At 44.3% G+C, this 26,583-nt stretch overlaps 1 protein-coding gene across 1 annotated transcript in view; it reads left to right on the plus strand.

Annotated features, from left to right (window-relative positions):
* Positions 1 to 26,583, plus strand: part of LOC126284258 (protein vestigial) — a 486,247-nt gene that overhangs the window by 365,133 nt on the left and 94,531 nt on the right. The window contains exon 5 of the mRNA XM_049983059.1: positions 1,759 to 2,006. Within this exon, the coding sequence (XP_049839016.1) occupies positions 1,759 to 2,006 (248 nt within the window). The remainder of the gene's footprint in view (positions 1 to 1,758; positions 2,007 to 26,583) is intronic.

The following is a 26,583-nucleotide window of genomic DNA, read 5'->3' on the forward strand; positions in this document are numbered from 1 at the left end:
ATCTCCAAATGCTTTCGCGCCGACTAAACGATGTCGTGACAAAATGTCCTTCTCTACGTCGGATCTTTCCTATCTGTCCCGTTAATCCAACACAGCAATGATTCCACATTGATGAGCAATATTCAAGAATCTGCCGAGAAAGTCTTTTGTAACCCACATGTCTCTTGGTAGAAGTACAGCTTCTTGAGATTCTTCCAAAGAATTCTTTTTCTACAGTTTCTTTTATTTAGCCATTCCACTTCAGATAAAAAATGGCTCTGAGCACTGTGGGACTTAACATCTGAGGTCATCAGTCCCCTAGAACTTAGAACTAACATAAGGACATCACACACATCCATGCCTGAGGCAGGATTCGAACCTGCGACCGTAGCAGTCGCTCAGTTCCGGAATGAAGCACCTAGAACCTCTCGGTCACAGCGGACGGCCGCTTCAGGTAGCTCCGAATGGTTAGTGTTCGGTACTTTATATAAACATTGTTTCCAGTAGTTTGTCATCAATAGTTTATTCCTACAATAGTGGGCGTCTGTGCCCACTATGCACACCACGAAGGATTCATTTACGTGTGGGCTCGTATACTGTAAACAGTAACGTACCTGTCATAATCCACCAAGATTGGCGAGGACACTATCAGTCCCACTTTGGAAAACAGGAGGAGGAAGTCCAGTCCCAGATCGAATCCGCTCGTGGACTAACGACGACGTTTGGTGAGCTGGAGAGCCTGGATATATTTTTAGGCAGTTTCCAACATCCAAGTATATAAATACCAAGTTAGGACCACCGTCCCGCCTCAGAAACAGACGAAGCAAACACTTAGAAAACGGTGTCACGCTTGGAGATGAAATCGATACGAGACACAGACAGACCGGGTATACATCTTCTTTCCCAGGGGGAGAGATGGCGTCAGGAAGGGCATCCGACCACAAAATGGGACTAAGACTGCCAAAACCAATACGTAAGGATGATTCAGCTGCCCCTGTCTCTGCGTTTTAAGCAGCTCACAACGCCACCAAGAAGCGCATACAAGGATTTTATATTCTCTCATTTGCTACGTGCAAACTATTAGTCGTACAGGAAAAACGAATAGGGTATTTTCATAGGAAATTAAATGTAGTTAAATTCTGTACTGGGAAACTATTTTCGAGTATTCAAGAAAAACGGGTTCAGGGACCCTTTTTTATGGTTTTCTTGAATAATTTGAGAACTACAACCTCTATCGAAAACTCACCCCAGTACAGATTTGAGTTATATAAAATTTATTTCACAAAGGTCATGTTCATTTGTTCTTTAGGGCTAATAGTTTGCATATAGTCATCGACAGAATATAAAAATCGAGCATGTGGCATCTGAAGGTGTTGCGGATTGCATAAAACCCACTGGTAAGGGCAGCTGAATTACCCTGTAAAGCAATGCTCACTCTGTAGCAAAAACAGTTAAAGGCAAAAAGGAGAAAGAAATGGTCCTAGCATAGGTTCTAAGGGTACTCCTGAAACTACTGTCGCACCTGTCGATTTCGTTTCCTTAAGAGTGATCTGTTAATCTCTATCTGCGCGTGAGTGTTTAATCTGGCGCGATTCTGATTAAGCTCGTATCTTATTCACTAAGCGTCAGTGCAGACGGTATGAAATGCTTTCCGGATGTCGGGAAACATGGCATCAACGAGGGCGCCGATGTGCTATGTCCAATTACCCGACGCAGACTAGGGTGTCGCGGGGTGCTAGGTGCCAGAGTGAGGTACTGAGTGTGTGACGTGTTGCGCAGGGCAGTGCACGACTACCACCACCACCACCACCACCACCACAACATGGCGGGCTACAGCGGGCTGCTCCTGCCGGGCGCGCGGCTGCCGCAGTACGGCGGCAAGGCGGCCGGCGACGCGTGGGTGTCCGCCCCCGCGCACGGCGCGCGCCTGCACCACGACCAGCCCGCCGCCGCCGCCGCCGCCGCCCACCACCTCGACGCCGCCGCCGCCGCCGCCTACCCCGCCTACCCGGCCGCCTCCATGGCGGGTGAGTACGGCGCTGTGCGTCTAGGGGGCTCGGCGTTCTGACGAAACTATCGTAAGCAATGTTGCGTACCCATAAAAATACAACAAATATGTCGATGTCATGAGGTACCACAGCTTATCTTTGATAAAGCTATTCTCATAGATACTCCCTATCAGCTCAAATCTATCCATCACTGTTTGTAAAATCTATCCGTGATTGAAATAATGTAGATTTTTACAAGTTTTAAATAGAGTAGCTGTTGTGTACTACTTCTGAACACTGGTAAGGAGAGTGCGGTACAAGTGGTGCAGCAGCTATTGTTTTACGGAAGCTGGGCAGAAGCAGAAACTCATTGAACTGAAGATTTATTTAACTTGTAAATTTCTCCATTCATTGCAATGAAACCTTACAATAGAACAAACAGCAATAACGTCCATCTATTACGAGAAGCGAGAAGGGGTGTCATACAGTGTGACTCCTACGACTGATGCACGAGCGATCTGTCGAAGGCTGACTAAGACTGAACATAGCTGAATATTGCGACTGGAACAGGTAGCTGCCTCCGGCCACCCTAGATGGCGGCGGCAGATGGTGCTCGTAGTAGGAGCCACTGAAGATGGGGCTCCGCGGGCGCGCATCATTGGATCTGATGGGTGGCCACGTGACCGCTATCACCATCCATCGGAAAATTACGCTTCCGTTGCCAACTGTGACACGCCGGTGAAGACCGTATCGATCTATCACACCACAATAGTACAGTCTGCGCGACATAACTTTCCCCTGCACAGAAACGCCTTTCGCTTTTTCAGTGCTGGGCGAGTCCACCCCTCGGTTCGGAATGGCCTCAGTTTTCTGTGCCTACTGAGTCCTTTACGTACGGAAAAGCTTCTGCCCGCTTAGACCAGACCACGGGAATGGACGCACGGCGGCTAATCAGAAATGTTTCACAAACTATTAAAAATTCGGTAAAAATTTGATTCTCTCGCATTTAGTAGCCGTATTCGTCAGCTTCATAATGAACTGTGTATCATTTCGTATATTGCCGTAGTTATTCTGATATTTCGACGTTAAATAAAGTACTGAGCGAAATTGGAATAGTTTGTAACGAAAGATAGGGTCACCGTGAGTTTGCAGTTGGTGCAGGTTAGTCCATACATTGCTGTGTACGAAATTTAGCTAACATAAAGTTTAAATCTATAGTCTCAAAAAAATTCATTGTATGTAGTGTAGTCACTTCCAGTCACACGCGCAAACGATAGACTGACACTGAAATATCGATAACGTACTTCATATCTTATAGACAGTTCGAGACACTGAAACGAGTTTTTGGCCAATGATATCACGCAAATTCAGAGTGTTTTGCCATTTAGTTAATTTGTGAAACTCCCTTATCTACTGTAATATAAAAGTAACTGCATATTCTTTACAATGAAATAAGGTAATCATTTTAAGCAACATCCATAGCTGGTGAAATGACAGCATAGGTTTGTAACAACATAAAGGAAGGAATCACACATTTATTTTTATACTGAGCTGTTAATGAGATACTCATCTAACTTGTCCTCGGCTGTTTGTTTAATAACAGACTGTTTCCGGAGTCTGTCGGAACTGCAACTATATTAAGATGTTAATGAGGTGAAATTGTGCAAAGCACAATGTGTTTTGGCAAAATAAGCCAATTTTAACATGGCAATAAGGTAAAGAAAAGATATTTTAGAAGCCAGGCGAAAATAAATCGCTCCTTCTGTTGCAGTTTCGTTGTAACCCTATAACCCGTTGCGTTTTTAATAATAAATAGTTGATTTGTAATGACATCGTATAGTGATTCAAAACGCTGCTATATTCAAAGACTTTTTTAATTAAAATGCTATTTTCTGGTCCTACAAGCTTATTTCTGTTCCATGACCATTGTTATGCTATTAGCAAACATATTTTGGGCTGACTTTACCAGACACGTCGTGGCAGTGGTCTAATATCGTTTAGAATGGTACTCGATATTAGGGGAAACGCCGAAATCTAGAGTGTACAGAAGTCAAATGGCGGTGAATTCGTTCAGCAAATATTGTATGTTTGTGGCTCAGCATCATAGAAAACTTCGTAGTCACGTACGTTTGTGTGAAGTTTATAGACCATCTGCAATAGGCAGGAGTACAGTTGGCACTAGACACTGACGCTTAAGTGTAAAGCCGTATGGCACTATCGCCTGGGAGACCCCGAATTTCACGTTCATCCGTCTAATTTAGAATGTTTTCCTGTCCTTCGCGTACAATGACATCTTAATTTCGCGAAATGGGAGAGTTGTATGATTAAGTGTATCTGATATGAATGGGTGTGTGTAAGTGTATGTAATAAGTGTGACTGTAAAGGATGTGTATAGTGTAATGTCACGTTTGTGTTGGATGACGATGAGAGAAGGGAGAGGGTGAAACCTGGTACCACCACATCGCCTACTCCTATCGAATAGCAACAATAAGGGCGGACGGATCACAATCACTGGTGTCGCATGCTCTCACAGCATTAGACGCTACAGAGAGGTTTGGAATTTAATCCAGAAGATTAGCGCATAGAACGGTGTTTTCGGGCCTAACGCCAGCACCACTCCTGCCTTTTGCCCTAAAGGCAAAGGGAAAGCAACCAACAGCACACTGCGTACCCAGGCGGCTACCCATCTAAGTACTGACCCCGCCCACCGTTGCTTACCTTTGGTGATCTCACGGGAATCGGTGTACTGACCGAGGCAAGGCCGTTCGCGGCACAGAGGATGAGACCATCAGAAGTCGGTTCGGCGGAGCTCCACGATTTACAGCGAGTGAGAAGATCGTCCACGACTGCCACACTTCATACAATGTAACGTGCTGGAGTTCTCACTCTGAAGATGGGCTTCCAGCGGCTTCGGCGCCGTACCAACCCAGGGGATGTTCTGATTCAACACGATAACACCCGGCCTCACAGGACTTTGAGGAGTTGTTAGTACATCACGAAACTGACCTGGGCAGTGTTGACCCATGCACACGACATCCGTGACCTATCTGCCTCGGACTTATACACGTTTGGGCTGTAGAGAAGAAGACGTTTTGAGGATGACGAGGGGGTGATTCGCATAGTGAAGAAATAACTTCATGACCGGAATAAGGAATGGTACCTAGAGGGCATATACTCTCTTGTGTGACGCTGGAGGAAATCCGTAGAAGAGGAAGGAGATTACGTGGAAAATTAGGGTTTGTAGATAAAAGATCATTCTTTCGTGTGTGTAATTTTCTTTGTGCGGAACAAATGGTTTTTGAAGGAAAAAATGTGAGGTATTGCTTTCCAGGCAACCGTCGTACTTTTCCATACCATTCTAACCTGTATGTAATTTTATATTTCAAGCTTCAGTTTTTTTTTCAATTGCAATATGTAATGAAAATAATAACATTTCTTGATTTACATTCTTCGATTACCTCTTAGTTAATCCCATATAGCACGGGGTCCACTATACTCAACTTGTAGAGTGCATACAAAATTACTTGGCACATAGCTGCGCAGATGGCTTAGATCTAACTAGGTATTCTTAATTTCTCTTCACAGTCGACGTTAAAGTATGACAGAAACTCGGTCACCTACACAGGATGACTATTATGAACGTAATAACAAAGGAAATAAGTAAAGTTATGAATATAATAATAATAATAACAATGTAAGACTTATTAACATTGTGATAAAAACCATTTTGATAATATCAAGTTCCTGGCAAATTCGGTTACTGATATGCCGATAGAAAGGGAACGAATGCAGCAGTATCAAAATAAACAATGTTGAAAGGACCATGGATAAGCGAGAAATAGCAGGCAGTAATTAGGAGAGAAAATAATTGAAGAAAAGGCTGATGGAAGCTGAGAGTTTGTTAATAATGGGATGGAAATACTGGTCCGCAGTTAGACGGGAAGAAGATAGGTGCGAAGGTAAGCCAATGATATCCATAATATTAGACTGCAGTATGGTCATGAGTAAGACGTATATTAGTTGGCAGTTTTCCCCAATGACATATGTCTGAAGTGGAGGAGGTGAGGTAGAATCATTTGTGTGTTGCTCATGGTTACTGCCAACATGCTAAATGTATCGAAAGTTGTTTTGTATTTATGGATACAACTCGACTGGTGAGTCGGAAATTAGTTACCAAGTGTCAGCCAAAAATTCTGTAATATTTTGCGAGGTTTTAAATTCACTTGCACAGCCCTTACTTGCTGTAATTTTGCCCTCAAAATGACAGAATGGTCACCCGTCGAAATATCAGAGGTTGATGACGACGTCACTCGGCTGCATTCCTGTAAGTTATTTGAACACTGTAAACGCCAGGAGAAACTCACGTCTCACAACTTAATTTCTCTGCACAACCTCCGATCAACCATCAGAACTGTTGACGGATCCGATCCATTGTCTACAGTGGTGTGCATGAAAGTGTGTAGTGAAAAACAAGCCGGCCGGTGTGGCCGTGCGGTTCTAGGCACTACAGTCTGGAACCGCGTGACCGCTACGGTCGCAGGTTCGAATCCTGCCTCGGGCATGGATGTGTGTGATGTACTTAGGTTAGTTAGGTTTAGGTAGCTCTAAGTTCTAGGGGACTGATGACCACAGATGTTAAGCCCCATAGTGCTCCGAGCCATTTCTGAGTCATTTTTGAATAAAAGAAAGAATGGAAGCTACATTTCCGCAGGATATCTTCGACGAGCAGATGGACTGGAATGGATAAATAACTGTAATTTCGATGGAGTCGTCAGTGATTTAGAGAAACCACAGATGACTTAAACCTGGAGCGCCAGCGTTCCAAAATCAGAGTCGATCTGCATTACAACACCATGAACGGCCTATTTAAAAGAGCTTAATGTCGTAGCATGACTTCGAAAAGTTCGCCATTGTCTAACGGCGTTACAATTAAATAAATGCACTGCAATAATGACTTTCCTTACACTTACTCTTTGTAAATATTCCCAGTTCAGTAATGGCTCATATTGTTCACTTGCAGTTGGCATAACTGCACGTGCAGAACCGGACTGACACTCTAGACGACTGTACAGCCATAAATCTTGCAGCAAAGTGACCGTGTCGTCCTAGAACGCATTCTAGAACAATTACGGACGCAAAAACTGCACCTGTACCTGAAGTAGCAAGTCAGCGAGCAGGCAACTTGTTTCAAGGCGTGCGTGAAGGGACATTTCCTGGTTTTCTCTCGCTTCTCGCCTCCGCAGAAATGTTTTCCGTGAAACTGCTTGGCTGCCCAGTCATCTAGGATAAATGTGCTGGCGTCTTTCCGGCATGGAACGACGAGCACGACTAATACTCTCGGCTCATCGTGCAGTCAGTTTAAACTGACGTCCTAACTTCGACTTTCGTGCGGTAGTTTCACTAACAGTCAGTACCGTGCATATCAGCTTTGAAGGAAACATGAAATGTCACTCTCAAGGTCTACGTCAGTCTCAGTCAGAAAGATTTCACCCTCACATTTGGGTTGGGTATCAACAGACTTGCAAGTTGGGTTTCATTTAATTTCTTTTCGCTCTTCAAAACAGAAACAAGTACAGGGATTAAGACCGAAGTACGAACAAAAAATAATAAGAATCTTTTTTTTTTAATTTTCTACTGTAGTGAGTAAGTTTGGCTCTGTATCGGGGACTATTAACTTTCAAAACACACAGAAATTATTCTGTACGTTGACGTCCACGGTATGCATTCTTTTCTTGTTGAAGTAAGTTACCGGTTTTTTGCTTTGGCAGTGCATTGATACTTACCATATTCAAATTCTCAGACTTATAGTATGTGTGTCCTCACAAATGTTCATTCAGAAATTTAAAAAGATTTGCTGAATAAGCCACTTAAAAGATTCCCATGGTGGTATATAATAAATAAAATGAAACACGAGATCGACCAGATGATCCATCTCGCAACCACTGCACTCAGTAACTAACATAAACGACTCTACGATCGCGAGTGGTAAATTTGTGTTGTTCTAGCCATTAGAATAAAATTAAGCAGAAGTGCTTGGACAAAGCAACCTTGGTTATGTCTTCATATTTCTTCTGAATCGTAAGTATGAGATTCGAAGAAACTAGTTTTTCATATTCGTTTACCTACTTAAATATTTGCATCGCATCTGATTATAAGGAAACTACATACTATAAAACCAACACACTGAGACGTCACTCTACCGAATATATTCTCTGAAAATTGCAGCTAGTGAATACGTCATACGAATAGAGCATATTTTTAAGGAAAATATTGAAATATTTTTTATTACTTCACCAGCATATTGTGAGGTTTTTAACGCATGTTGCTACCAAAGAATTCTACAATTTATGGTACGAAAAAGGAAAACAACAAACGTACATTTATTCGCCTCCATTGGTCGTCAAACATTTGGCAACGTTTACAAAACGATGAGAAGGCTCTTTTTCGGACTATTTGAAGTTTTGCTATTATTCGTGTTTGAGTCCGAGGTATCAAAAAAAAAAAAGTGCCTTCGAGTATTCCGTTCCGGTCTTTTCTGGTTTTATGCCATTGGACTGAGTTTTGTCGTCGTATGTATTCGAAAGTTAAAAATTTGTTGATGTACTTCCATGGCAATAGCATGATCTGAAGATGATTACTGTGTCAACAGAAACTGCTAATAAAGTGTATCGCCTGTGTGATTCTTGATGGCTCGCCGAACGCTTAAACCCACCTCCCTCCCCTTACCACAGCTGTGTGTGTGTGTGTGTGTGTGTGTGTGTGTGCCGGCCGGCCGCGGTGGTCTAGCGGTTCTAGTCCGGAACCGCGCGACTGCTCCGATCGCAGGTTCGAATCCTGCCTCGGGCATGGATGTGTGTGATGTCCTTAGGTTAGTTAGGTTTAAGTAATTCTAAGTTCTAGGGGACTGATGACCACAGATGTTAAGTCCCATAGTGCTCAGAGCCATTTGAAACTTCTTCTTCTTCTTTTTTTTTTCAATGTATTTCAGAATAATGTCTGGCTACACTAACAGAAGCAACGAGCTCGATAACAACGTGTTTTTAACAGTGCGCCATTTGTCTACTTTGGCTGTTGCCAATCCGCCACATGTGTTGATAAATGTCTCCACTGAGATTCTGTTACTATCAAGCGTTTAATCCTCGAGATAGAACTCTTAAGTCCTGTCTGCTCTTGTCAGGACTTCGGTTCCACTATTCGCTTTTCAGTCACTTAAGACGGAACTTAGGTGAATTTTTTCGATGGTGCTGAGCCGTAGTCACACAGTATTTTTTGACAGAATACACCTTCATTTGACTGTACAGTACTGTATTTCTTCTATACAATCTAGATTTCAGCTTTCACGCTATTATCCAGTACAGTGCTAAAGGCTCCTAGTCTTTACCAGATATGATGTGTTAATGGTCTAAGAACTTTTAGCATTTTACTCAAGAAAAATGGAAAAGTCGATATCTATATTGTGCATGAGAAAAGTATAGTAATAGAGATCAAATGACAATGTATTCTTTCAAAAAATTACGTGAAACTTCGCGGAACCAAATACAACAATCTCGCTCTGTGATGTTTCACGCGTCTTCTCAAAAGTCATATCCTTCCTTACTTTAACGAGATATTCTATGCGATGTATCAATTTCGTTTTATTTCCGCTTTACGAATATATTCAGTCATCGACAAAACACCATCCCTGAAAGAACTTCTCTGATTTTTACAAATAGTTCTGCTGAACCTCTATGTAATGTCTCATGGAGTAACGCGTGTGACACTGCTGAGGGAACTCCAATCCCGGTGGATCCCTTGGTGCTAGCCGTGAGCTGTAGTTTATATGACGTCACCTGGTTTCACTCACTCCGTTCCGTCGCTTCTTTCCACATCATCATCATCATCATCATCATCATCACCGCAAACCATCACCTGCGACGACGCAACACCATAGACGCACATTTTACAGTAAACTACACGAGACACACTTAAGACGTTGGTAACACCGGGTTAAAAACCACCTGAATAAATAAAATGAAACGAAATCTTGTGAGTCTATGGAAAATTTGACGAATAATATATTTTACCCAGAAGATTGTAAAGCAAGAAAAGAGCTTGCCGCGTATACACGTGCGCGGCAACGAGAACAGTGCCACTCCCACAGATGAAGTTTCCAGTTTGCAGAAGCTCATGAATAAATGCAGGCAGTTACAATACGTGGTGCGTACGGCTCGCTGTCGCACAAAAAACTAGGTCGCTCCTAACGCTGTCGCTAAAGTCTGCAATGGTCTAGCGCCTGCGTAGAGCTCCCGGTTTGTCAGAGTGACTCAAGAATGAAAACGTATCTCATTGGCACAGAATTTAAAATTTCAACTTTTCGATTTCAACGGACAGGTGAAGTGCAGGAACACAGGGTCTATTAAAGCATCGTCAGTACTTGGGAAAGAAACAGCGTAATTGCGTCAGTAAGAGAACCCAAGGCGCTCATAGTGTCTAACATATGACGCAGATACGTAAATTGCGCGTGAACACACACACACACACACACACACACACACACACACACACACACACATACACACAAGTGCACGTGCCCTTTAACGGGGAGTGATAAACACGAAAATTAAATAAAATTGTTATCAAAATTATTCTATCCCATTGTGATAGGGTACTACAGCAACCATTTTCGAATTATTTAAAAAAATCGTTCAAATGTCTCTGAGCACTATGGGACTTAACATCTGATGTCATCAGTCCCCTAGAACTAACAACTACTTAAACCTAACAAACCTAAGGACAACACACACATCCATGCCCGAGGCAGAATTCGAACCTGCGACCGTGGCAGTAGCGCGGCTCCGGTCTGAAGAGCCTAGAACCGCTCAGCCACCAAGGGCGGCAAAATTATTTCAGATTAAGATTAGTCTTGGTTGCGAAACTATTTAATATCAGTTAAACGTTCTACCCTTTTGGGGCATCGTTAGATTGAGTAAAAGTGGCTGGGTATAAAACCTGTCCGTCGGAAAGCCACATAAAATCGAAAATGGACGCAACAGTAACGGGATATTTAATCCACCCGTCATAAAAACATACAAAATGCAAGGTGGACCTTGAATACTCCAGCCGACTCCGCCATAGAAACGCAAAATAGTGTCTCCCTTACAAAATAGACGCGGCTTGAGCTGCACGCAGCACAATGCCCTTCTGCGGATGACACAATCTGAGACGCCTCAAAAGCGTGAAACTCGTCACTGATATTAAATAATTTCGGAACCAAGACTTTTTTTAATGAAATCCTTATCATTTGGTACGTGTATTCATAGAAAAATACTTCCTTTTTATGCAGCAAAACAGTTTCAAAAACATATGATGTCTTCCTGTACCTTTAATAAAGCAATTAAATTAATGTACTGTTGATACCATTTTAATAACCCGGCCAGCGGGATCCTACGGCTTTTCGTTGCCGTTCGCTCCATTGTCAATAAAACGCTAGAAGCCGACAACAGAAGATAAGAAGCTATCTGTATTAAAAGTCGACTATACCGGAACCCGAATGCAGGGCATGTTGCAGTTGTCTATGTAGCAGCTTCCAGTTGCAACAAAAATCTAATTTTCAATCTTTCACGGAAGTACTCACGCTATTTAAAAAAATAAAATACTGTCGATCTACTCATTAAGAGGCATAATCTTATGTTAAAATCTCAACACAGTGACACAAGTATTACAGCCAGAAATTCTGTGTTGTGTTGAGGCAGCGCAACCGACTTCATTCATCCCAAATTTGAGAATTAGAGCAGTTAGCGACTACCAGCAAACTTTACAACAAACTTCAAACCTTTTCGAAACTTTGCCCCGCTAACATTCCCACAAAGTGATGAAAGAAAAAGAAATGTTATCGTTTACTTCATTTTCGCTTTTGATGGAGTAAAACGGTAGAAGCAGGCTTGACGTTTCAATTTATTACCTCTTCACTAATAACTCTGTTGACAGCATACTTTGAAGACGATATCTACATACCTCACTGAGTGTACCTATAAAATTATTCAGGTCGTCCCAATATGAATGCTCAATTTTTAGGGATATGACATAACGATCATTCGAAGTAAGGAAGTCTAGTAAACATGGGCTCTACCATGCATACCTTAATAGCCATGAGGACTTGTTCAGTACAAGAGACGTGTGTCACAGTAGCACAGATGAACAGGTACTCATGGTTCAAACGGTATGTACTTCACTGGGCACTGTGTTCTTGTTCCACAGCATCGAAGATGGAATAGTGCTCTTCCTCCTGTAACATCCTCTATCATTGTACGACACATACCTCAGGGGATACGTCATAAACTTTATATGCTTGGAAAAGAAGCTTTTGCTAAAAACGGAGCCAAATTACCCATACTGTATTCACCCAGGGCTTGACAATGAGAACAGTTAGCGACATCAAGCAAACTTTAAGCGGAATTTCAAACATTTCCTGTACGTTATCTCAGTCCTCTGGTTTAAGTCAGATATTTAGCACATTAACTTATTTGCAAAGTAGTCTGACGCTAGTAGCTGTTTTAAACATGGGACTTCGATTCTTTAAAGATTCGGAGGTTACTGACAATATACTATTACGACATTAGCGGTGAACGCCGTGAGCACGTCATAGGAGTAGTACTAACAAGCGATATGAAATGGGACGATAACGTAAAATCATTATTAGCGATGGGTAATGCAATACTCATGTGTTTTGAAAGTGTTCTGGGAAATTGTATTGAATCGGAGAAGGCAGCCGCATACGAAACATTATTGCAACCAGCTCTGGAGTGTTTTTCGTTTTTGGATTCCTGTCAAGCAAGTGTGACAAGACACATCAAGCAATTCAGAGATGCGCTAGTACGGTTCTAACAGGTCGGCATAGCTGATAAGAAAGTGTAACAGTGACGCTCGGAAATTTTAAATAGGACTCCCTGAAAGAAAGACGATTCGCACTTTTTCGTGAAACCGTTTTATCCAAATTTAGAGTATCTGCTTTCGTAGAACACTGTCGACCGTTATGTTACCACCGTCATATCTCTTACGCAGGGATCATGATAATAAATTAAGAGAGCATTCTTAGTGGTAAGCTTTTAACTGTAAACAGAAACACTATACGTAAAGCACATGTCTAAAGCTGCAAGGGACGTCAAGAATATTGTGAAATGTTTGTGTGCCACAGTTGATTTTGTAATATGTGTGTGCTGTTTACATTTACACACAATTACAGCAACTGTCGAGAAATTAATAAGTAGCAAATGGAGACAAAACGTTGCCCTCTAGAACAAATGTTTAATTAATATAACACTAGTATGTTATTCTCTCATATGCAAGCTATCCACTGAGCATATGAAACAGCGCTAACTACTCAAATATTCTTATGCAGCCCAGGAGCAGACAACATGCTGCTGACGAATCTGATACTGCAAAAAAACAACAGTAGTCGTCCGAAGATATGCGTGACAGCCGAAACCGATCATGGGAGTGTAATAGCACTTCTTAAAAGTATTTGTGGCTCGTTGTGTTCATCACTAACAATCCTTCATTGAATCGAAGATTAACAAGATAGAGCGTCGACAAAACATATTTTCCTCTCCCCGCGTGTGGTATAGGACAGACATCACTGATATTGGTACGAAGTACCCTTCGCCATGGACTATACAGTAGCTTTAGTGTATGTGTAGTTGTAGATTTAGATGTTTTGCATCGATAGTGGAACGATGTCGAACTCTCACATGGGAAAAATAGCGATCAACTGTATATCGATTTCGATATACAGCTACTTCCGCAATTAACTCCAGGTCAGTGCCGGGCTGGTTCGTTACACGGCGCGAACTGTACCCTGTCCAATCATTGTGTCTCTAATGTCTGCACTATTGACGACTAACTAAACACTCACTTTCCTTCATATAGTTTCACACTTTTATGTTGAAATTCGAGCATTAGAAAATGTAAATGTAATCTAACTTACCATAGATGTTCCCTATACGCTAATGAGGGTAGAGGGTAGTTAGATTAATTTACCTCAAGGTAACTGTTTGAAATGAACAGTCAGTTCGTGGCAAACTTTAGCTTTTCATTTTTGTGTGTCTAAAATGGTTTATGTGGAAAATTTCACTCATTTAGATGTCCCTTACCCTGATCTGGCGTCATCATCACTTATTGTTTTGCATCCTGTTTATGTCCATCGTGTAACGCCGATGTTGTAAGCCTGTGTGTTGGCCGTAGGTTCCTATTCGCAGTATCATTTACCGCTCGGTTTCGAAACGTTCTACAAGTTTGTATGGAGAGGTGACACCAATGTATAGCGTTATATTCTATTTTATACGCTTGTGTTAAAGCAGTATGGATGTCAATAGTGATAATCACTTTCCTGTTTATTCTACAGCTTAAGATTCGACTAGAATATTGGAGATGCTATACTCTACTGTTCTTCAGTTTACTCACTTGGGCACTAAAGTTCCATAACTGAAGCGAACTGTTGATATTCTTTAAGTTATCTCCATATTTTACTTGAGTTACTGATTTACATATAACATGCATTTCTGAAGAAATTGAAGGGCGGTTTTCCCAGTTATTATTTCTGATGCAATGACATCACATTAATGAAGCTGTTTTCTTTTTTTTACAAATATTTATCCATACAACAAGGAAACCCAATCCCATTGCGTTACTTTAACCATTTAAAACGGTGAAAACTAATTAATGAAAAGAAAATGCGGCTGAAGGTGGGAGGATACAGGTAAAATAGCGAATAAGACTGAGAAGAGCGCGGTACTGTAGGACTACAAAAGAAGGGATAAAAATCATGGAAAGATGTTAGCAGTAGAGGCAAAAAAATGAGATCTCTGTATTTGTTTATTCACTTTACTCCACTTTCATCCCGGTTACACCGAACCATTAAGTGTCTAATTACATTCATGATCATTCTGACAATCTTTTTTCCTTCTTTTCTCAATACTCAACGAAGTTTACTGTATTTGTCACACTATTTTTCATGTTGCCCTTGGCTTTCGTCCCGCGATCTCCGACCGACATTCGTTTAAAGATTTTTCTGACGTTTCACCAACACGAGTAACTGGAATTGTTCAAGATTCTACCTCGAGTGCTTGTAGCGGAATAAGAGCGCGTATTTCAAAAGACGAATTACTTCTGCCCTGCAAAACGTTAGAAAAATTAGTAAGCAACCGTTAGCCGAAAATCACGAGACGAGAGCCAACAGGCATACGTCAACAAATGCCCACGAGAACCTCAATTACACTGATGGAAAAAAGGTTGTAACGACAAAAAATAATTAAAGTAGAATAGTAAAATTTCGGGAAAACATTTTTCTAGGAAACATATTTGAGAGAATACATTGCAAGAACACAGGTTATGCAAGCGCGAAATAAGCTATTGCAACTGCTGGTACATTAATAACCGGTGAAACTGCCAGAATGCTGAATGCAAGCATGCAAACGTGCATGCTTTGTGTTGTACAGGTGCCGTATGCCAGTTTGTGGGATGGAGTTTCATGCCTCTTGCACTTGGTCGGTCAGTACGGGGAGGGTTAATAATGGACGCTGGAGCTGTCGTCCCTTGATGTCCCACATGTGCTCGAATGGTGACAGATCCGGTGATCGAGAAGTCCAAAGTAACATACCGACATTCTTTAGTGCATTTTGGCTTACAACAGCGGTATGTGGAAGATCTGCATTCTAGTGGAAAACACCACCTTGAATGCTGTTCTTGAATGGCAGCTAAACAGGTTGAACCACCGTACTGACGTACAAATTTACAGCCACAGTGCGTGGAATACCACATAATCGCAGCTCAGTCCATTACTCCAGATGTAGGTCTAGCGTGTCCCACACACAGGTTGGTTGCAGGGTCTCAGCTGGCCTTTTCCTAGCCAACACGCGGCCACACTCCCCTTCAACGAGCTCTCGCTTGGCACCACTGAAACCACAAATGACCATGGTTTGCGGTCATTGGAATGAACGCTACAGGACGTCTGGCTAGGAGCTGTCTGTGAAGTAAATCATTTGTAACTGTTCGTTGCGTCACCGTAGTGGCAACAGATGCTGAAATTACTGCTGCAGATTTAGTACGATGCTCTAGAGCCATACGTCGGATACAATGGTCTTCCCTCTCGGTAGTGGCACGTAACCGTCTGGAGCCAAGTGGCTACATCCCTGCCAAGTTTTTCTGTAATATGTCAGAAGGAACATCCAGCTTCTCGTAGCCCTAATACACAATCTCGTTCAGACTCTGAGAGGTTTTGATAATGGCATCGTTGTCGCCTTAAAGGCATTCTTGTCTAACATCAGTTCACCACGTCCAGTCTCAGAGGTGACTAACGCTCACGACCGTTACTGCGCGTATTTAAAGGCAAACCCGATTTGCACCCTCACAGTGGCGCTACAGCGCCACTCTTACTCGGCTGGCGTGAAATCTAAATAGAAACCATCTTTCAGATGTAGAAACACACCTATAAACTTTCGTTTGCATCAAACAATTCCTTCTTGGTGTTGAGATTTTGTATACTGTTTTTCCTTATTGGAGTTTGTTTCAATTACTGTCGCTCTAACATTGAAGTGACTATGTACATACCACAACAGCAACAACAAAAGTTACAAACGTAAAAAAACCTTATTAGTATTCTAAATGATAATTAATTGAAACCATCAGCTTCCGACAGGTGTGGTCGATATACCTCGATGGGGACAGCTGAAAATGTGTGCCCCGACCGGGACTCGTACCCGGATCTCCCGCTTACATGGCAGACGCACTATCTATCTTTTTTTTCATTTTGTTCGTTGTTAATCGTTGTTTGGCCGTTGCGGACGTCACAAGACATCCGTTCAAGTTCGTTTGTTGATCCTCCCACACAGTTTTTTTTTTATTTTTATTTATTTTTATTATTTTTTTCATTACCGTGCCGGCATCTGAGCCACCGACGACACAGATGAATAGTGCGACTGCAGGGACTTATCCCTTGCACGCTTCCCGTGAGACCCACATTCCCACTTGTCCACAACCTACATACGTAATGTTCCTAACAGATATTTGCCCATCCACTCATTACTCGCGCCAACTAAGGTGACGATTCCCGTAAGAGTTTGGGCAAGCTGTGCGCATTTGCACAGACGAAGGTCAATGGCCGGTTCAAAAAATGGTTCAAATGGTTCTGAGCCCTATGGGACTCAACTTCCGAGGTCGTTAGTCCCCTAGAACTTACAACTAATTAAACCTAACTAACCTAAGGATATCACACACATCTATGCCCGAGACAGGATTCGAACCTGCGACCGTAGCGGTCTCGCGGTACCAGACAGCAGCGCCTAGAACCGCACGGCCACTTCGGCCGGCTCAGTGGCCGGGTAGCCATTTAACTATATATGAAGATAGTAACTGTTCTCTAAAGAACAGATACCATTGATGACCGTGTTGCTTCTCTAGAATAAATGATAACACCTCTCGGCAGCTGAGGGTTTCAATTAATTATCATTTATTTCAGAGAAGCTGCACTGTCATCAATGGCATCTGTTCTTTCGAGAACAGTTACTATCTTCATATATTATTACTATTCGTCCGCTTCCGTAGCGTGAGTGGTCAGTGTAGATGGATGCCCTGCGTAGGACGCGATTCGATTCCCAGTACTGCAAAGGATTCTATTTTCGTGGGAGGACTGATATGGTGTGAACTCAGCCTCGTGACGCCAATCGGTGAGCTACTTGACCGAATAGTAGGGCTCCACAGTCTGGTAAGTCTGCAGAACGGCCGGCCCAGCGGTGCGCAGACCACACTCCCATCCGTACAGCATCCGCATAACGTCGCGAGTAACAGAATGACACGGCAGCCGGTAGACATCTCTTGGCCTCCACTGTCTAGACGAATACCTGCTACTCTAACCACTTTGATTTTGCTGCAGCAAATACTTCTACTAAATCTTTCAGTTGTCATCGTTGTGTTGTTGTAACAACAACAACAATGACGAAGTCAATGACAACAACTACACGTCGACGTTGCGACTATTAGTACCAAAACAAAATGGAGAGCGCAACAGACGCGATCCGCCGTCTATAGCCAAGAGGTAGTGAGTGGTTCGGCAGAACCATTTCCGGTGGCGGCGGGCCCGCGGCCTCGGAATTCCAGCGCCGGATGAGCCAGTTGCGGTTTTTCTGCCGGCACTTTCATCAGCGGGGTCAGCAGTTTGCTGCCGCTTTCCGCGAAGCAATCTGCCGGCCGTCCATTGGCCTTCTTGCGAGGCCCGGCCGGGCCATCGCCGGCCAGCGGAGACAATAAAAACGACAGGCAGGGGCCAGGCCGGAGGCGCCCGCGCGACTCGCCGGCGTGCTCGTTTTTGCCGCCACGTACCCGTGTTTTCTATAGGCCGGCTTACACGTCCGACATCAAATGGCGGACACCGCGGCCGCAGACAAAAAGGCTTAACGAGCGGCGCGGCTGCCACTGAAGTCGCCGCGCTCACAGCTCGCCGCCTCCGAATTAATACGGCGGCCGGCGCGGCGCGCTCCGTCTTAGTCCTGTGACCGGAGCGTGCGGGCAGCGTGGACCGCGTGGTGGGGGCAGCCAGGACCAGCGACACCGAGCGCCGGCCTCTGGCGCCAAAGGCAGGCGCTGCGCTACGCTGGGCCTCGCTACACTAGCGGCAGTGGCTTTGCTGCAGGGCAGAACTTGGCCAGGATTCTGATGGGGATCTGCTTCAACTGTCCCCTTCTTTTGAGGACTGTAGCTGTTGCTGCTGCTGTTTATGGGTTTGAAGGCACCGCAACCACCACTACCACCAGGGAAACAGTAACTCATCACTCTGCGTCTAGAGTAAATCCTATGTGCGAGAACGTTTCCTACATGTTTGTGTAGCGTGTATCTGAGACGCTACGTGGTTACCAGTCAAGTAGTGTGGTACACCGCCTGAAAACCTCATCCGAGCTGGCCAGCTCACCAACCCTGCTCCCTCTCAAGAAGAGGGGAAAAAAAGTACCATGAGGGAATTATCCTAATAGGTTAATGGGACGAATATCAGTAGATGTGATGTATACTACTGACCATTAAAATAGCTATACCACGAAGATGACGTGCTACAGACTCGAAATGCAACCGAGAGGAAGATGCTGTGATATGCAAATGATAAGCTTTTCAGAGCATTCTCACACAAGGTTGGCGCCGGTGGCGACACCTGCAACGTGCTGACATGAGGAAAGTTTCCAACCAATTTCTCATACACAAACAGCAGTTGACCGGCGTTGCCTGGTGAAACATTGTTGTGATGCCTCATGTAAGGAGGAGAAATGCGTACCATCACGTTTCCGACTTTGATGAAGGTCCGATTGCAGCCTATCGTGATTACGGTTTATCGTATCACGACTTTGCTGCTCGCGTTGATCGACATCGACTGACTGTTAGCAGAATATGGAATCGGTGGTTTCAGGAGGGTAATACGGAACGCCGTGCTGGATCCCAACGGCCTCGTATCACTAGCAGTTGAGACGACAGGCATCTTATCCGCATGGCTGCAACGAGCCGTGCACCCATGCCGCGATCCTTGAGTTAACAGATGGGGACGTTTGCAAGACAACAACCATCTGCACGAACAGTTTGACGACGTTTGGAGCAGCATGGACTATCAGCTCGGAGACCATGGCTGCTGTTAGATATCCTTGACGCTGCGATGGTGTACTCAACGACGAACCTGGGTGCACGAATGGCAAAACGTCATTTTTTCGGATGAATCTAGGTTCTGTTTACAGCATCATGATGGTCGCATCCGTGTTTCGCGACATCTCGGTGAACCCACATTGGAAGCGTGTATTCGTCATCGCCATACTGGCGTATCACCCGGCGTTATGGTATGGGGTGCCATTGGTTACACGTCTCGGTCGCCTCTTGTTCGCATTGACGGCATTTTGAACAGTGGACGTTACATTTCAGATGTGTTACGACCCATGGCTCTACCCTTCATTCGATCCCAGCGAAACCCTACATTTCAGCAGGATAATGCACGACCGCACGTTGCAGGTCGTGCACGGGTCTTTCTGGATACAGAACATGTTCGACAGCTGCCCTGGCCAGCACATTCTTCAGATCTCTCACCAACTGAAAACGCCTGGTCAATGGTGGCCGATCAACTGGCTCGTCACAATACGCAGTCACTACTCTTGATGAACTGTGGTATCTTGTTGAATCTGCATGGGGAGCTGTACGTGTACATGTCATCCAAGCCCTGTTTGATTCAATGTCCAGGCGTATCAAGGCCGTTATTACGGCCAGAGGTGGTTGGTCTGGGTACTGATTTCTCAGGATCTATGCACCCAAATTGCGTGAAAATGTAATCACATGTCAGTTCTACTATCATATATTTGTCCAATTAATACCCGTTTATCGTCTGCATTTATTCTTGCTGCAGCAATTTTAATGGCCTGTAGTGTACTCGTGCAGACAAACAACTGATTACAATTTCAGAAAAATAGAAAGGTTTACCAAAGCGAAAGGTGTCCACAAATGAGAAGTCATTAACTAGAAGTCCACCTCTGGCCTTCATGCAAGCAGTTTTTCGGCTTCGTAGTGATTGTTAGAGTTTTTGGATGTCCTTCGGGATACCGTTCCAATTGGCGCTCTGGGGTGGGGGGGTGGGGGGGAGGGGGGGGGCGGCCGCGGTGTCTCGCGGTTCTAGGCACTCAGTCCGGAACCGCGCGACTGCTACGGTAGCAGGTTCGAATCCTGCCTCGGGCATGGATGTCTGTGATGTCCTTAGGTTAGTTAGGTTTAATTAGTTCTAAGTTCTGGGAGACTGATGACCACAGATATTAAGTCGCATAGTGCTCAGAGCCATTTGAACCATTTTCTGGTGGGGGAGGGGGGGGGGGAGGGGGGAGGTCGCTTGCCCATAATGCTCCAATTGGGGAGTGGTCAAGTGACCTTGAGACCTTGATGGCAAAGGTAGTGTTTGGCAAGCATAAAGCCAAGCAGTAGAAACTCTCGCCCTGTGTCGGTGAGCTGCATCTTGTTGAAATACAGGCCCAGGACCGCTTACCATCAGGAGCAACAAAACGGGACGTAGAATATAATCGACATACTGCTCTGCTGTACGGTTGCCGCCGAGTACAGCCAACGGGGTGCTGCTTTGAAAAGAAATGGCGCCCTAGACCATCACTCCTGGTTGTCGAGCCGTATGCCACCCAACAGCTAAGTTGGAATCACAGTGTCCGGATCATCCCTCCGCTGGTCATCACAGCTCAGTTCGAAGTGGGACTCATCGCTGAAGACTATTTTGCTCCAGTCGATGAGATTCCACGCCGAAGACGTGTCTGGAGACGCCCCGAACTGCGGTGGGATACCAACCTGACTGCCACCCGCCATACGGCCCGATAACCAGCAGTGACGGTCTGCGGTGCCATTTCCTGTCATAGCAGGACCCCTTTGGTTGTCATGCGCGACACCCTTACGGCACAGCGTCAGGTCGACGTTACTCTACGCCCTGTTTTGCTGCTCTTCGTGACAAGCCATCCTGAGCTTACATTTCAGCAAGATAATGGCCGCCGTAAACAGCGAGAGTTTCTTGCTTTTATTGGTGCTTATGAAATCCTACCTTGGCCAGCAAGGTCGCCGGATCTCACCCCAGTTGAGACCGTGTGGAGCATTACGGGCAGGGTCCTCCAATCAGCTCGGGATCTGGACGATCTAACGCACCAGTTGGTCCCTTAGGACAACCAACGACCCTGTCAATCAGTGCTATTGGAATAACTGCGGATACCTAGCGAGGTGGTGCAGTGGTTAGGCACTGGACTCGCATTCGGGAGGACGACGGTTCAATCTCACGTCCGGCCATCCTGATATAGATTTTCCGTGATTTCCCTAAAACGCTCAGGGCAAATGCCGGGATGCTTCCTTTGAAAGGGCACGGCCGACTTCCTTCCCCGTCCTTCCCTAATCCGATGAAACCGATGACTTCGCTGTCTGGTCTCCTTCCCCAAACAATCGGACCTAACCTAATAACTGCGAAGTGGATCAACGCTATTGACTGGCTCAATTTGTGAAGGTCTTTCTCCTGAATAAATCATACAATTTTTCTGAAAATGTAATCATTTATTTGTCTGTACGTATACATCTCGGCTACAGATTTCCGATTCATTCGGAAAATTCCTTCGTGGAACGTAGTTCCTTTTTCCTTTTTTATTTCTTAGAATGTATATATTACCGGCTGTCGGCCGTAACAGCAACCAACACAGTGCTAAAAAAACTTATTTACTTTAGTATGTAGTCGCTCTTCTAATAACTGCTGGTTTCGGAGGCAAGTACTGTCATCAGTACGGCAATACGTAGTTAAAATATTCCTTAAGGAATATTTACCAAATATTTTTCTCTATCGTAGCTAACATGGGATATAATGGGCACCCTTAAAATATAGGCAGCTTGTCATCCCTGGCGAGCAGTCTTAAAGCTCGTTCACCCAAATAAAGTGCCAGGGAAAACATGCCACACCCTCAAGGACAAGGACATTTTGTTAACAAGTTCGGTGGCAGGTATTTCATCATTGTGGGAGTATACAATAACAAATTCAGACCAAATGAAAGAAATGTCACAGCAAAGGGTGCCCGTACAGCCGCTTTAGTGTGCACTGTACCCCCTCTGGAGCCAACGCAGGCACGTAATCTCACACTGGTAATAAGGCTCCATAATGGCACGCTGCGATAGATTGTACCAAGCATTTTGGCGGTGGTTTTTGCACAGCCTGAGCAAGTAGTTGACTTTCCACTTCATCACATCCCCGTCGTGTTCAGTTGGCGTGAGACCCGGTGATCTCACTGGTCAGAGCGTTATTGTACACCACGAAGAACACATTGCCCCGCGGCAGCCGTATGTGAAGGAAATGAAATCCTAAAAGTAAGAGATTAGTGTTATGTGGGCAGTAAAATAACTGATAATTGCCAGAGATATTGAGGGTGTAAACTGTGTACTGCGAATAACTGGAAAAGCATTTCTGAAGATTGTAAGTTTAAAGGCTTTGGATACTTTTCTGAAGTTATTTGTCTATTCAGTAGACTTCTGTGGACAAGAAGAGAACATAATTTTTTTTAAATGTGTCGTTACGCAAGAATGCTGAGGATCATAGGAGTAAATCGCGTAACTAACGAAGATGCGATAAACTGAATGGTAAGAGTAAATTTGTTGATTGGACACATACTGGGGCATCAGTCACTTGTGAGTTTCCTATTAGAGGATAATATGATTTGGCGAGAAAGGCAGTTTGGGTTTAGGCTGCAGCAGTTATGCAAATACGAAGAGAAGACAATAACAACAATAGAAACTCAATAACAATAGGTGAAAGAAGAGATAAGTGGCAGAAACAATCTTTTTACTGACACGAAATCGAATTACCTATCCTATTACCCACCGACCTGATGTGTATGGATGGGTCAAAAAATGGTTCAAATGATTCTGAGCATTATGGGACCTAACATCTGAGGTCATCAGTCCCCTAGAACCTAAAACTACTTAAACCCAACTAACTTAAGGATATTACACAATCCGTGCCCGAGGCAGGATTCGAACCTGCGACCGTAGCGTCGCTCGGTTCCAGACCGAAGCGCCTAGAACCGCGCGGTCACATCGGCTGGCTGGATGGGTCAAAGATTTAATTATTGTCCATCGCATGACCTTGAGAAACGCAGTGTTCTCTGCGACGATCGCCAAAATGCTCCGGAACGATGCATGTTGTTTGTTCTGTGTAAGACTTGCGACGTTCGTGCTCTTCTTCTGCATCACTGCCACGTCTAATACATTGGTGTGCAGAAATTAAGGCCGAAAGTAACCTTCGTATGCGACACCGCCAAGTAACATAGCTCGATGAAACTTGGACCATACACAGTAAGGACTGTTACAGCATAGTCCAGAAGCTGCCTGAGAGAAACACATAAATGACATTTTTATTCAAAGACAAAAATTACACTGAAGTAAACGCGATGGATGATCCTTCTGGCATTACAAAGGCGGGACATTGCTCTTAATAGTGCTTGTGATCACCACACAAAGAAATGCAGCTCCTAAGGTGGCCACAAGGTTTGTAAGGAGTTCTTGTGTCTATAAACACTACCGACAGCTAACATACGAGACCGGTATTTCCACATTTCATTCACACTCCCGTACATCGTTACCGAATTATTAGAGACAATTGTCAATAACACTCTGTTTTGGAAATAAACAATTCTTAGTCGCCTGAACAGCTCCCGTCGCGTTGAGGAAGATACACACGGGCCACTTTTGGTGCGTAATAGATTCTTGGCAAGTATTCCACCAATCTTTGGTAGGTTTCTAGAGGTAAGGCCCACCGGACGTCTACTTAAAATACAGGCCTGTGGTTTGTGCGCACACCGTTGTCGCCCAATAGCGTTCCGGGTGTGTACCATCAGATACAAATCAGTCGAATATGGAGGCCAACAGGCTGGCCGCTGTGGACGAGCGGTTCTACGTGCTTCCGTTCGGAAGTACGCGGCTGCTACGGTCGCAGGTTCGAATCCTGCCTCGGGCGTGGAAGTGTGTGACGTCCTTAGGTTACTTAGGGCTAAGTAGTTCATACGTCTAGGAGACTGTTGACCTCAGCAGTTAAGTCCCATAGTGCTCAGAGCCATTTGGACCATTTTTTCTAATAGCTGCCTGAAAGAGAAATTATTGTGGTAACGTCTGGTGCTAGTGCTGGTATCGTTGATTTCCAGAAGGAGGAAATACGAAAGGAAGTTTACACATTAACATACTTCCGGTAATAAGGTTATCAGTTTCATGTTAGGCAACTATGAATAAGGTAATCGATCGTGGCCATTTCAAAGAAACGTTTCGACATTCGTCATAAGTTATTTACGCAAACTACTGAAAGGTTGCCCGCATCTCGTGGTCGTGCGGTAGCGTTCTCGCTTCTCACGCCCGGGTCCCGGGTTCGATTCCCGGCGGGGTCAGGGATTTTCTCTGCCCCGTGATGGCTGGGTGTTGTGTGATGTCCTTAGGTTAGTTAGGTTTAAGTAGTTCTAAGTTCTAGGGGGCTGATGACCATGGAAGTTAAGTCCCATAGTGCTCAGAGCCATTTGAACCAGTTTTTGAACTGAAAGGTTAATATGGATGGCCAGATGAGGATTTGAACCAGGTTCCTCCCGAATGCGAGCCCTTTTGCCAAGCACAGCGCTGCTTAGCGTACTGGTGTTACGTTGGTGAGGGAAATGCTGCTATTTTACGTCTGAAATGAAAAAAAAAAACGTTTTGCTTTCAGTTTATGTCAAAAATGAGTAATCGCGCACACACTAACAGCCTCATCGTCGCCGTGATATTAAATCCTAATCTTAGTTCTTCCACTTTGCGAATGACGGGTCTTGATGGTTCAGAGGCTGCTGTCTCATTGGCATTGTTTATCAAATTTTAATGAGCTACCGCTATTAGTCTGTCGAAAGTGGTCGAATGGCGCTAAAAACGTCAGCAGACAACAATGTCTCCATCCTATATCAAGCTAGCTGAGACGTAGAAACCTCCTAGCAGATTGAAACTGTGTGCTGGGACCCGAACCCGGAACCTTAGTATTTTGCGGGCAAATGCTCTACCGACTGAGCAGTCCAAATACGACTCCCTACCCGCTCTCTTAGCTTTACTTCCGTAAGTATCTACTATAAAATTACATACATTAATTTAATACAAGGTAAGAGCGGATAACATGAAACAGTGAAACTAGATATACAGGTTGATTCGGAGTATTTGTGACAAACTTCTAGCGTAGGGGCTGCACACGTTGTCAGTAGAAAACTCGTGGTCCCTGGATTGTCGAATACTAAAAGACGCCTACTATCTCTGGGAAGTGTCGGCGAACAGTACGTCTCAAAGGAAAGCTCTACCTAAGGACCTGATCTATCGCCCCTACACGTTTGATGCAAAGACTTTGAAACCGCATTTCCTCTGATGTTCCGGAGATGTCTGCAATTCCATTTCTGCAATGCGTAGCTGGAGTCACCCAAAACAAATACTGCTCATCATGTCTTTCGTGCAACACCCAGTGACAGTGGAAAGCGTCGTTTTTCCAGTTACACATGAAATTATTTTTAAACCAGAATTTTACATGCCCATTCGATAAAGCGGTCCCGGTTTGGTCTGTTGCGATGTTCGTTTCAGCGATATGTATTAACAAGGACAGTGAAACACGAAGGATAACAAGTACTCCAGCAGCGAATGAGCAGCGCTGCTTCAAGACAGTAAGTCAGCGCAGACCAGAACGATGCTGTCGCTCCTGGGAGTATGGTTATTCTTTGTGTTTTGCAGTCTCTGTTAACACATACCGATAAAACAAATGCCGTTCTAGGCTAATCTGACACCGCTCTATCGAAAGGGCATGTTAAATTTCGTTTCATGTATTATTTTGTTTGTAACTGTAAGCAAGCTGCCGTTTTCCTTCAACATTGGGCGTCGTTCGAAGGACATGATGACCCGTACTTGTTTGGGTTAACTCCACCTACTCTCGCTTCCCACGCCCGGGTTCGATTCCCGGCGGGGTCAGGGATTTTCTCTGCCTCGTGATGACTGGGTGTTGTGTGCTGTCCTTAGGTTAGTTAGGTTTAAGTAGTTCTAAGTTCTAGGGGACTGATGACCATGGATG

This window comes from Schistocerca gregaria, chromosome 8, assembly GCF_023897955.1.
Source record: "Schistocerca gregaria isolate iqSchGreg1 chromosome 8, iqSchGreg1.2, whole genome shotgun sequence".
NCBI lineage: Eukaryota > Metazoa > Arthropoda > Insecta > Orthoptera > Acrididae > Schistocerca > Schistocerca gregaria.